The sequence below is a fragment of the Brugia malayi genome (assembly GCF_000002995.4).
Source record: "Brugia malayi strain FR3 genome assembly, contig: Bm_v4_Chr4_scaffold_001, whole genome shotgun sequence".
Lineage (NCBI taxonomy): Eukaryota > Metazoa > Nematoda > Chromadorea > Rhabditida > Onchocercidae > Brugia > Brugia malayi.
The window spans coordinates 10,143,524-10,156,670 of record NW_025062478.1 but is presented as its reverse complement, the minus strand read 5'-3'; the positions used below and the strand labels follow the sequence as shown (position 1 = coordinate 10,156,670).

At 26.6% G+C, this 13,147-nt stretch overlaps 3 protein-coding genes across 3 annotated transcripts; all 3 read right to left on the bottom strand.

Moving 5' to 3' along the window:
• Positions 1 to 141: 141 nt before the first annotated feature.
• On the bottom strand, positions 142 to 799 carry Bm17800 (Uncharacterized protein; the record flags this gene model as incomplete). The annotated part of the gene is made up of 2 exons (XM_043082318.1): positions 142 to 294; positions 551 to 799. The coding sequence occupies 2 exons, from the start codon at positions 797 to 799 to the stop codon at positions 142 to 144; spliced, it is 402 nt and encodes a 133-aa protein (XP_042938252.1).
• A 1,401-nt stretch (positions 800 to 2,200) lies between these two features.
• Bma-fan-1 (KIAA1018 protein, putative) lies at positions 2,201 to 8,911 on the bottom strand (the record flags this gene model as incomplete). Its single annotated transcript, XM_043082317.1, has 21 exons — positions 2,201 to 2,226; positions 2,432 to 2,537; positions 2,725 to 2,853; positions 3,167 to 3,361; positions 3,520 to 3,623; positions 3,918 to 3,994; positions 4,079 to 4,212; positions 4,396 to 4,553; positions 4,972 to 5,060; positions 5,274 to 5,336; positions 5,668 to 5,793; positions 5,884 to 5,982; positions 6,088 to 6,234; positions 6,461 to 6,647; positions 6,895 to 6,965; positions 7,054 to 7,123; positions 7,237 to 7,321; positions 7,529 to 7,763; positions 7,966 to 8,072; positions 8,294 to 8,566; positions 8,777 to 8,911. 21 exons carry the CDS (start codon positions 8,909 to 8,911, stop codon positions 2,201 to 2,203), a joined length of 2,616 nt encoding a protein of 871 aa, XP_042938251.1.
• A 1,028-nt stretch (positions 8,912 to 9,939) lies between these two features.
• On the bottom strand, positions 9,940 to 12,498 carry Bma-grl-2 (Ground-like domain containing protein; the record flags this gene model as incomplete). The annotated part of the gene is made up of 6 exons (XM_001893955.2): positions 9,940 to 10,116; positions 10,741 to 10,824; positions 10,989 to 11,056; positions 11,141 to 11,326; positions 11,710 to 12,000; positions 12,372 to 12,498. 6 exons carry the CDS (start codon positions 12,496 to 12,498, stop codon positions 9,940 to 9,942), a joined length of 933 nt encoding a protein of 310 aa, XP_001893990.2.
• Positions 12,499 to 13,147: the final 649 nt, after the last annotated feature.

Genomic DNA, 13,147 nt, shown 5'->3' with positions numbered 1-13,147 from the left:
TAGAGGAGTTTGGCTCAGAGATGCACGGAATAAGCCGAAATGGACACATTTCGAGTGGAAACCGTGAAGTGAATGTTTCGTTAATTATTGTCAAACATTTTTTAACAAACAAAACAAAACTGAAATCAACATAATAACAATTTAATAATCTTTTAAACTTTTAAATTTCTTTATAGCTTTATATTCGTATTCAGAAATCCCAAAACATGGTTCAACAAATCGTTGACACGGATTGTATTCTTCACCAGTTTTCTCATCAATTGATAATTTGCTACGTGAATATTCCGATCGATACTACAAAAATTAGATTTAATTATTTAAAATTAGATTTATTATATAACAGTGGTGATTATTTCGGATATTAATTAGTTGTAAATTATATTATTCATAATATTAGCAATCTATCTTTTTTATATGAATTAAGAATTAAGCTTTATTTAATACATATTATTATTTCAAATATTGCATTTTACATTTAGAAAGAAATAAAAATTAAAATTTCGAAAAAATCCTAATAATTGGAAAGAAAACAAAAAAGAAGAAAACTCACATAAATGCATTCTAAAGTATACTGATAACAGAGATTATGATTAATCATTGATCTGAAGAAACGATATTCAGCTGGTGGATAGGAAATTTTAAAACGATTTGATTCATTTATCGTAAATTTTAATGATTTATTCTTAAATTCTTTAATGATAAATCCTCTTGGTCCAGTATCTTTGTAATCATTACTGATATATTCACTGTTGTAATGTTTTGTGATACTATTATCACCAAAAAATTGTTCATCAATCATTTTTATATTATTATTATCATCATCATCATCAATTTGGATATAATTAATGATAATTGATACATTCCATAGTATAATCAATAAAAATATCACAACCATTCCTAGTGAATACATCTTGAATAAATAAAACTTTAACTTCAAAAATTATAATTTTGTATTTGAGTGCATTACAACAATTCTAACAGGATTATTTCATTGTAATTTAACTCAATTTACATACTTATAAGTAACTATCTTTGCTATCCTAAAAAAATAGATCATTTACTTTGATTAAAATGTATAATATTTCACATGAAACCAACATTTATTAGTCATTCAAAATTTTATGTTAGCTAAAAGCATTCCACTCATTTCTCGAGAGAGAAACAAACAAGGTTGTATTTCTCGACAGATAAGAATTAGAAGACTGATAACTCATAATTATTTTTCATGTGTAAACAAACTATGTATGAATTTTTTTTTAAAAAAAAAAAATATGATTGTCACAAGTTTACAAAAGGTTTGATTTATTTATCTCTAAAGAATGTATAAACAAACTATTATCGATTCGTTGTTAGCATTTTACTTTTTTTTTTTCCGTTTATTGTATGAAGAAAATTTTTAGCATTTATCACAAAGTAATGAATGCACAAAACATTATTTGCATAAGAAATCATAGAAAGTAATACAATTTGCTTGGAACTGATTTTTCATTTATCCTATATAACAAATTAAGAAAAATTAGAAGTCGCCAATTTGAATAAAAGTAACTTCGTTTTTTTTTTTACTGTAAATTAACAATACAGAAATAACAACAGGAATAGTCAGAAAATCAGAAAGACCAAATTAAAAAAAAAAAAACAAGCTAATCACTGATATTTCCTTTCATGATTTAAGAAATCTTTTATGTTCTATTTTTAATTTAATCAAGTTTTTTGGAATTAAAATGCATCTTAAAAAAAAAAAATCTTTGAGTAAGAAAAAATTTTGAGGTCTTATTGAGAAAAAGTAGGAAAAGGTTTTGGTGACAGACATTAGTTTCAGTTATCACTAAAAAGCATTGCAAATGAAACTTGAATTTGTTCTATTGAATGTAATAAATCAGTGTTTGATGAGAAATATTAGTTTTTCAGTTTTAATTCAGCTATTTTCAATTACCAATACATTCGCAAATTATTTTGCTCATTTTTCGAGTTAAGAAATATTTTGATCAAAAATAAATATAAAATTTTGTCTTCAAGGCTTTTTATTTACTTGTCATATAAAACTATAATATTACTATAGAAACAGTTATGCGCTGAAGTTTGTAAAATGATGAGCAAATAAATCTATAAAAATTGAAGAAAGCGAATATAAATCCTATAACAAACTATTTCATATGCACCCTCATTTGATAAGATAACTGATAATCAAAGCACAATGCTATCAGTCAAGCTTTCTTGGATTCCGAGCTGCAAAAAAACAATGCTATAGAATAAATTAGAATGATAAAGTCGGTATAACAAATAAATTTAAAAGCTAAATATGACAAAAACATAAGAATAAATATGTGTATGCAAAATGAAGTAGCCATTGCTAACACCAATAGTATAATTTTCTCAACTGATAACAATAAATTCCCACAAATTTAAAGTAAAAAACAACAATAATGCTTACCAGAAACGTGGCAAACATGAGCTATTATATTTTGATTTTTAAAAAAACTCAACCATAAACGCTGTTTGGTCGATAATTTATCACCAGGACCTTTAACTTCTACAACCTGCAATAAGATTTAAAATTAAAAAACAAAATTTATAATACTTCCTTTCTAGTATTATATTTAATATATTACAATAAAAGAAACGAGTTTAGTTCGAAAATATGAACGTAAGATATATGAGAATGAAATTCATTCATTAAAAAGAATGCATTTATGATAAAACTGTCAAAATTAACAATGAACATACAGCTAGAAGTTTCTTTTCATCATTCCAAATAGTTAAATCGGGAAATCCACTTCGACAATTTCGATAATCGGTAATGAGACGACGAATAATTGCGCAAAGGACAGCTATTGGACAACAGATCATAAAACGCTTAAAAAATCCGCGTCATTATTTTCTTTTTAAAGATGCCAAGATGGTAACTGCTGCTAGATAAAAAAAAATATAAAGCTTAACATACTGATTTAATTTTATTTTAGCATGATTTGGTGCATTGCATAGGTTATTTCTATCCTCTAAACTTTAAGAATACTAGATAAAATTTATAGGAATAACCGTACAATTGAAATATCATTAGCGCGAGAAAATTTTTTTGAATGTTTAAAATATATATCAAAACTTTTTAATACAATGAAAATACATAATAATAGTGGAACAATTAATTGACAAACAAAAATTTACTAACTTTAATTTGTTCAAAATCAGTAAAACAATTCCATGTGATCTCTGAATTGGTTATTCCATAATTATTATTGTATGTTCTCTCCATTTCCAGTAATAAATCATCAAAATCTCCTTCTTCAATCTCTTTAAAGCGTAATTCGAAAAGATCTTGTCGATTGACGTAGAAAGTTCGGCTATTCAAGTCCGCCGGATTCATCTAGGAATAAATCATATAATGGTGAAATTTCATAAATTAATTCTTCACTATCTTCACTGTTTCAAACAATTCAACTAATTCCTGATCAAGGAAAAATGCTTTCTTATAGATGAAAATAATTTAAAATCTAGAAATTCATTAAAAATAATCTCACATACCTGTGTTCCGCTAAACCATACATTTTCAACAGCTGAATCAAAAATAACGTCGTAAAATAAAAGTCCAAATATGGTATGCCAAACTGCACCTTCTGCATGTACTCCTGTATATAAAACACAACATAACATTGACAATAATTCATAAAAACTTTAAAAAATGGCGAACAAAACAGAAAGTTATTCAATTACGTGTCTACAAGCTTACAAACCTAATCAATATGTCCCATACTTAAGCTCATTTTCAATTTATTCCTTGATAAAACTGAAATTGATTAGTTAATTTGAAGTATATCTTCTAACTGTGACTAAGTTTAGACCATTACTTAATTTTTAGTGCACAAACACTGCACTGCACTGATTTATAAATAGATAAATTATCAAAAACGATAACTACAAACCTTCTTTGAAACCTTTTTTTCTTAAATAATGATCCAGTGCCACCTCTTCAACGCTGCATTCATAAGATACTCCATTTCTGAAATAAAATTCAGATATATGCAAAATATAAGCTTGAAGAATTAATGAAACATGAAATTTTTTATTGAAACAAAAAACACACTTATTAATAAGAAATCTGTTAATTCGTGATTCGCCAAGATTTTTACCCACTACAGAGCCTTTTATATTAATTCTTTCAAGATCTTCCTCTTCCAAAGGTCCTTTCCATCCTGAACAAAGTTTACGACCTCTGTCCTGCAACATGAACTAATTTAGTCCTTCAAAAAATTCCTAAAACCAATAAAAAATCAAAAAAAAAAAGAATTGAAAAGAATTTAACAAGTAAAAGAGATGGGAGATTCGAGAGATAAAACTACAAAACATTCATATTCATATGAGTAATAAATCAAAATATGAACATCAGAAAAATGAACAAACTTGGAGAGACAAACGATCTTTGTCACCTAAAACAGGATCTTTCAGAGCAGCAATAACAGCTTTCATTGCACCATCCTTATCTTTCAGATGTGCATCTAAATTTAGTGCTAATCGATCCCACCATCCACCTCGAGCATTAGCAAGAATAAGTTTAAATTCTGAAAAAAGAAAAAATTACAATAGATATAATTTCAATAGGATATTAACAAACTTAGATAACTTCATAAAACTCATGCAAAAAGAAAAAAGGTTACAAACATTTCGGACATTAGTTAAATTTGGACTTGAAAAATAGAACAGTTACATTTATTGAAACTTTTATTCTTAACTACTGTAAGACTAAATTTATTTATAATCTAAGTGTTTCCTGAACAATAGTAAATTGGAAGAAAATATGCGATAACGTTAAGACAGTAATAAACACTTCTTTTTCTTCAATCTACAATACACGTGAGATGACAACACGTAAGAAGTCAATCACTGAAAAAATACAGATGCAAAAAAAAAAGCAACAAATCAAGAACAAACTTAATTCAATAATACTTAAATAAAATAAAATAGTTAATATTACTATACCTATAGCATTCAACATATATTCCAACCATACAACAGCTTCAGCATAATCTCTGACCTTTTCTAGTGCATCAACACCATGTGATATACACCTGGATGGAAGAAAATAAAGGATATAAAATGATTCAACTATACCTGATAAAAGCAAGAAATTTTAACGAAACAAGAGATTACATATTTTTTTAATAGGAAGATAAATAGAAAGATATTTTTTTATATTTTTTTTAATAGGAAGATATCTGAATTATTTCAAACTCAAAAAAGTAAATGTCTAAAAATCGTACTATAAAGAATGAAAGATAAACCTTGCATATACATGAAGATCGGTGAATCTCCGAAGACTATCAATTAAAGATTCATAGAATTGCCTGCAACATGAAGGGGAAAAATTTTAATTATTTGACTCAAATTGGACTTAATTACTTGGCTTAACCAAACCTATCATTAATTACCACATCAACAGAACACATGCATTTTTTGCAAATTTCACAGAATATGAAAAATTAATAAATTAATCGAAAATGAAATTGACTAATTCGTATATGCCAAATATGAATCGTTTTTAAAAGATATGCTTAGTTGTAACTTTTAAAACTATTACTAAATTAATGAATTTAAATCAACGGAATAATGAAAAGTTCTAATAATTTTATTGTTGCAATAAATGAAAAGGACAAATTATTTGAAAATATTGCTTACTGTTGTACAGTATAGGCATCCTGAAATTTGATGCGAGCTTTCTTAGCGCAATCAATAATTTCAGTCCACTTTCCACGCTGCATCAGATCAGCTATTTCAGCTTCCAATTCTTTTGCTTTAATATACCTAAAAGACAAAATGTTGCTTCAAATTTCAAATTACATATTGCAGAATTATTTAATAAACAAAATTAGAAAAATGAATATTTTATAATACCTGAAAAGTTTCTCAGCGTCCGTATAAATATTTATCAAACAAGAATTATAAGGAGCAGGAAAACGAATTTTATCCGTACCAAGTTGCAGCAAAACGAATCTGAAAATTAAAATAGCAAATGGTAATTATAAAGCCTAATCTTACACTAATGCATATCGGCAAAACATTTTTTAATACTTTAAATGATTGAGAAAGAGAAATTACAATAATTGCGAGGGTAAATTAATAGAAGGCTGATCGAAAAGTAACGCGGAATTCATATCCATTGGTGAATAAATTGTAAAAATCGCAGAAAAAATATCCACAATTTCATAGCGTATGCGAAAACATGGGCCAAGTTCCTCTTTCACTCTACAATTTTTATTTTTCGTTAAATAAATCAAGAACTAATGAAAATCGAAAAATTTTAAATTCATAAAAACCGATCAAAAAAATAGCAATATCGCAAATTGCGAGCAGTAAAAAAAATCTTAGCACTTGTTAGTCTCACACTAATTTACATTTTCATATCCGATTATTTTCATTAAAAGATTTACAAATCGAATTAAGATTCGATACTAAAATCAAAATCATTTACTTATTCAGCACTCGTTTCTCCATAGTAATTCCGAAAACATTTTTTTGCGTAGCAAATTTTAAAAGTGAACGACAAATTTCAATTTTGCCTTTGTTGAAATCTAATTTGAAGTGCTTCGCAACAGATTTTAACGATGAAGCATGTAAGAGATGTACGGCTTCTTCAATTTCAAGTAGTGATGAGTGACCTGAAACAAACTTTCCAGTAGATAATATCTTTGTGATTTACTAACAATTGAGAGAAACATACTAGATAATAAATATATACTAAATAATAAACACTAGGTAATAAATCCCAATATTTTTTCTACAAAAATTACAATACGGATCAAAAGTGGGTAAAAGTGGATAATATGAAAAAATTAAAATTTCTTGGTAAAAAAAAAGAAAAAAGAAATTGGTCGAGCTATTTTCCAAACAGTAAAATTTACTAACTTGAATCAACAAGTTCAGCTTGCAATAATTCATTGAATAATGGATTCAAAGATGAAGAGATATTGGCGTATCTTAAGATGAACAACTTTTATATTGCTTTCTTATAATGAAAAATGTGAGGCAAATAGAAGAAAAATATGAAACAGCAAAATAACTCACGAAAGTTTATCTGATATTAACCATTTTCTTTTGCGAAGAAACAATCGAATTAACAACTGCTTACTTTCATCTAAAAAATAAAAGTACTTCGAATTTTTTTTTTTTGATAATTTGGGTAAATGATGATGGAAAAAGGAACACGGACAAAAATTCATAAATACCGCAACTGATAAAAAAAAATACCTGATAGTGCGATAAATTTCTCTAGCAAATGCAAACGTTCACCCCAAAACTGTGCTTCACCATATTGTCTTCCACTACACAAAACCTGCAGAGCAATTTTTTTATAAAACTCAGTTTGAAACACTTATTTTCTTTAGAATTAAAAACAACTCTTAAATATTTATTAAATTCAATGACATTAAGAGATTATTACCACTGATAAAACAAACTATCAAATACTATTTTCAGAAATCCCCATAAATATATTTAAGAAAAAGAAAAACTTCAAAAATTTAGAAAAAAAAAAACGAACCCGTTTCAATATTTTGTAGAATAAAGTAAGATAATATGGTGAAGCAACTTGTGCACCTTCAATCGTAGCATCTTTGTCATATGTTAGGATCTGAGTATTCTTCACAAGATCGCAATTACAAACATTAAGGTAAGATTTAATATTTTCTAGAGTATCAAGCAAATTTTGTCCTGTTTCCATTTGAATTTCCAATTTGATTTCATTGCTGGTTGTCGCTTTACAGTGAAAAAACTCCCTAAATGATAAAACTTATTAATTTTATATAGATTTACTATTCGAACTCTCAATTTTAATCATTGTTACACAATGGAGAGAGAAATTTTTGTCTTCTTTAAAGTTGAAGATAGAAAAAATGAAATGATGTTTGATATTATTCTAAAATATATTCCTGTGATATAGGAAAAGATTAAACAAAGCTCAATTTATTATTCAAATACTTTGTTTTATTCTGGTTGTTTTCTACTTTTTCATATTCAGAATACTCGTTCAATGCTGCTGAAGCCATCGTCTTGCTTGGCTGTGCCATTTCACTTTTATTTTCAAGCTACAAATCAATTTTCTGGATAAATTCCACCATTTTTGTCGTTTTAGAAGGGAAAAGCTAAATTATCAACAAACAGTCATTTCATATTAAAAAAAATTTGCACTGCTGCTAAAATCATTGCTTTGCTTAGCTGTGAAATTATATATGCTTGCATATAATTTTTTTTTGAAAAAACTTCTATGCCAAATATCTAATTCTTCTCTTTTGATCATTGATAATACCTTAATTTTTTTCGTGCGTTTTCTAGCAAAACTGTTAAATGTTCTGCATGGCATATCTTCTTTCATAACAATTTCAGCCATTTGATTGTGTTCGTTTGTATCAGTTGAAATTTCTTTATTGTTGACAATATTCGAATCATTCCTATTATCAACTGATTCTTCTGATATCTCTTCATTATCCAAATTATCGAACAAATCATTACTGCTCTCTGAACTAATTAAACTCTCAACAGCTTCTCGTTTCCTATCCTTAGCACACACTTCAGCGATGATCTAAAATTTAATTTTTATATGAAAAATATGTTAATCACATCACCGTTTGTTAAGAGATAAAAATATAAAATATTCATATTCCAAATTTCTAATTCATTCTTTCTTATCTGTCAATCGTTCTGTCTCATTACTATAAAAATAAATAAAACAATAAAACTTGGATAGCATTTAAAAAATAATAAAGTTTTATGAAAAATATTGATAACATACTGTGCAATCATCATCATCAGGTTGCAATTTGCAATGATTTAAATGTGATCGATACAATCCTCGTGTAACCAGATAACCACATATAGGACATGGCTTCTTTTCCGATTGTTTTTGAAATGCTTTCAAAAGAGCCATTTCAGGATAAAATTTTTCATTTCAGGATAAAAAATAAGGATAAAATTCATTGTAATCAAAAATATATTCCTGAAAAAAGAAAAAAAAAAAAAAAAACAATTTCATTATTAAAATTTTAGCACCAATCTGTGAAACATATTCTTAAACAAAGGGAAAAAAAAAGAAAGAAAATAGAAGAAGCACTGTTGTCTATAGCAAAATGGTTACGGTGAGAAAAAGAAAAAATCAAATTTTTGTTTGGGAAACGGAAAAGAAGAGTGTTATTAATGCTAACCGTAACCGGAAATGAAATGATCCGGTTTTCCTAATAAAATAATCAATAATCAAACATACCTGAATAGGAATTGAAATGAGAAAAGTTAACTTTTCTTCTCGAATTTCACACCAAATAAGTCAAACAAAAATAATCTCCCCTCACTCTCTAACATTTCTCAATCATATGTCGTCATTCTTTATATTACTCTCTCAATCTATCCTACTGCTATCTCTCACTATCACTCATCAATCCTATTCTCTCCCTAACACATTCAATATCTCCTTTTTTACTCTTAACTGTAACATCTTCATTTGCTAAAATGTCTCACTGAGAAGATTTGATTCTGTTCCTCTCCAGATTCTCGTGATATTTCCTCATTTTCAATCTCTAACTCATTTTTAAATCTGGTCAATAGTACAGAAATGAGTTGTAAATTGAACTGATGAAATGCAAAGAGTGGTTTTGTCAAGTTTGGACATTTGCGCCAACTTTCTGATTATTTGAATTTTATGCGTTTCATCCTTTTTTTTAAAGATGATCCAATTATACCAATAATCATTGCAATTATCATTAAAATTTTGTAATTTGCATTTTAGACTCCATAAAACGTAATCATTGTGATTGTGACGTGTTAAACGATCAGTTTCTTATGCGTACGTGAAAAAGAACTTGCAATTAGGTAATTAAAAATTAACATTCTACGTTTATATGAGAAAGCAATTGTAATTTTACGTCCGATGTACACAGAGACGTAGTTATAATTCAAATATTTTTATCGAAATGCAAAACAAGTTATATCCTTTTTCGTGACTTCACAATATTTCTTTGCATGGATGGTATAGCTAAAATCACCTTCCGCACAAATTACGTCAAATTTGATTCCCTGATAGGCATATTCAGCTGCTTCCGTCACTCTACGTTTCGATTCCGATACGTCATCTGTTATTGCCTGTAAATTAAATATGCCATTCTATAATATTATCACTAGAGTTGTTCTTATCTGTTATCTGATTGATATATTATATTAATGTTAAAGAAATAATAAACATAGCAATACGTTAACTTATACGCTACCATGCGTGATTTCTTGTTTAAAATGTAAGCAACACTTTAACTTATACGCTACCATGCGTAATTTCTTGTTTAAAATGTAAGCAACACTTTAACTTATACGCTACCATGCGTAATTTCTTGTTTAAAATGTAAGCAACACTTTAACTTATGCGTTGACGTACGTGCTTTCTTGTTCAAAACGTAAGCAACACTTTAACTTATGCGTTGACGTACGTGCTTTCTTGTTCAAAACGTAAGCAACACTTTAACTTATACGCTACGTGATTTCTTGTTTAAAACGTAGGTCTTTTAATTATAGCATGCATTATCAATCTTTATTGATTGGTTTACGATTAATTCTCGGAATATTCTCATTTACGTTTACGCTATTCAGCTATTACTATTACACGTAAACCGTGATAAAATGATACATCGTTATACTTCAAAAAAATAATTGATTGATTAATTTGAAATGTTGAAGAATAGCTATTTACTTTTACCTGTATAATATAGCATTTACCTGTAATATAACCTTCTTAAGTCTTCTACTATTGCATACAGCAGATGGAAATATAGCTCGTTTTGCAGGATAATTTCGTTTGAACTAAAACTTTGTGCAATTTTAATTCTTTTCTTTTTTTTTTTTTTTTTTTGAAATTCAAAATATAAGTTAATTTTAAGTTTTAAGTAGATTTTAAGTTCAAATTCAAATTTTTTTTTTTTAAAAAAAAGATAATAAAATTATGGAAATATATATTTACAACTTACTGCATCTTTTGTTTTTTTTTGTCTTTTTAACACATTAAATGATGTTCGTTGTAAATTATTTTTTGAATCTGAAATTGTTTTTAATCAAATAATTTGTAAAATTTAAAGAAAAAAGATTGAATAGCTAAAATGTTGTATTCAAATTGATTTACCTTCTAATGTATCTTCGATATCTGTGGTCGTTAACGGATACATGGAAGTTGCACTGATCGTCGTTAGATCATTTAATGCTTCCAATAAATAATCCATATCATATTGATTAGACATTGATACTGGTTGTGATTGTTCTGATATTAATTTTTTTTCATCGATTATCTCATCATATGGATGTGGTGTTGCTTTAATTATTTTCAATTATTCATTTTAAATTAAATTCAATCCTTCTTTACTATTTTTAACAATTAATTATATCTATTCATAATTATTATCCAATTTAGTACGCAATTCTTTTTCTTTCGTTTTTTTTTTAATTCCAGTTATATCTGATAAATTTTTGGAATTAAAAATACCATATCAAAATTTTGATTATAATTTATCAATTGCACAGATTGTTTGCTATCATTAATCACTTCCAAATATTATTATTTTTTTGTTTATTACCTTTCTTATCATCATTACTGTTCAATAAAGTGAATCTTTTATTAATTGCACTAATGATTCATTACTTTTAAAAATTATTTAAATCATATTTTTAGTTGGTTGAAATTTTCTAAAATCTAACTTTCAGCAATATATATGATTGGTTCACCGTTCTGTTCATCGGATTGCCATGACTCATCTTCCTCATACTGTTGTTGTTGTTGTTGTTGTTGTTGTTGTTCCGGTATGTTTACATCATTGAGTTGATGAAAATTACCTGATGAACTGAAATGCTTTGGATAACTTTCACCAGAAATGTATTGCTTTTGCTGCTGCACTTGAATTTGTTGTCTTGCATGGTCTTCACCACTTGATATTGGTATAAGCGGAAATGGTAGTGATGGCGATACTTCATGTTGTTTTACGATTGGAACTGAAATTTCATAAAATTTATTATATATATATATATATATAAAATTTTATTAGGGCAAGAGAAAATTTGATAAATATTTTGTAATGTTAATGTTTAAATTTCACGTTGTTTTACGATTGAAACTTAAATTTTATAAAATTTATTTACTTTTTTTCTCAAAAGAAAAAACAGTGGAAAATTTGACAAATGCTTTTAATGTTAGTGTTTAATTAACATTGCTTATTTGATTTACTCAATTTGATTTATTCTTCATTTCTACTTCACTTTTTTTTTTGTTACTTGCTTCTGCTTCATCATATTTTGTCTTAAATTTTAAGCTACTTTTAAAATATTTCAATTTTATTTGACAATAATTCATAAATATATCAAACCTTGGAAACAAATTGGAATACAATTCCATAATGGTATCGATTTAAGACATAAACATGGAGTTAAATAGAAAAATAGCTGTAGAATTGATGCAATGATTAAAATGCCACTTCGAATATTCCATAACATATCGAATAAAATTCGTATCGAATAAAATTAAATTTTATTTTAATACTTCCGTTAATCTCTAATACTAACAGTTCAATTCTGCAAGAAAAAAAAAATTCAATTTCAAAAATATTAGTTACTATCTGAACAACAACAGTAATACTAAATAATATATCAAATAACTTTAATAATTTAATTATATTAAATATAAAATAAGCTTAACATATAATCTTACATTTTCAAATTTTCTAAAGTATAGTATTTTTCTTTTTTTTTTTTTTTTTTGGATAAACTTAATGAAATGATAAAAGAAGAGAGATTTAGAAATGATAACATTAATGATTCCTAAATTAGAGATAATTTGAAAGAAATAATTAGGTTAAAAAATTTTCCAAGTACCATTTTCATTTAAATTATCTCTTAATAACATCCACTATTTGTCATTAAAATGGATAAAAAATGTCATCTAATAATTTTACCAGCAAAAATGAATGAATGATTAGAAATCATTGTTCATTTTTAAATTTTCTCTTCCATTCATTTCTCTTTTATCAATAGTATGATCCAATTTACCAAAATTCATACTATTATTTTTCTTTCTTGCTTTTTTCTTTACAAAATTCGCAAATTATTACTAATAAAAAACAAAATTAAATGATGATATGGTGAT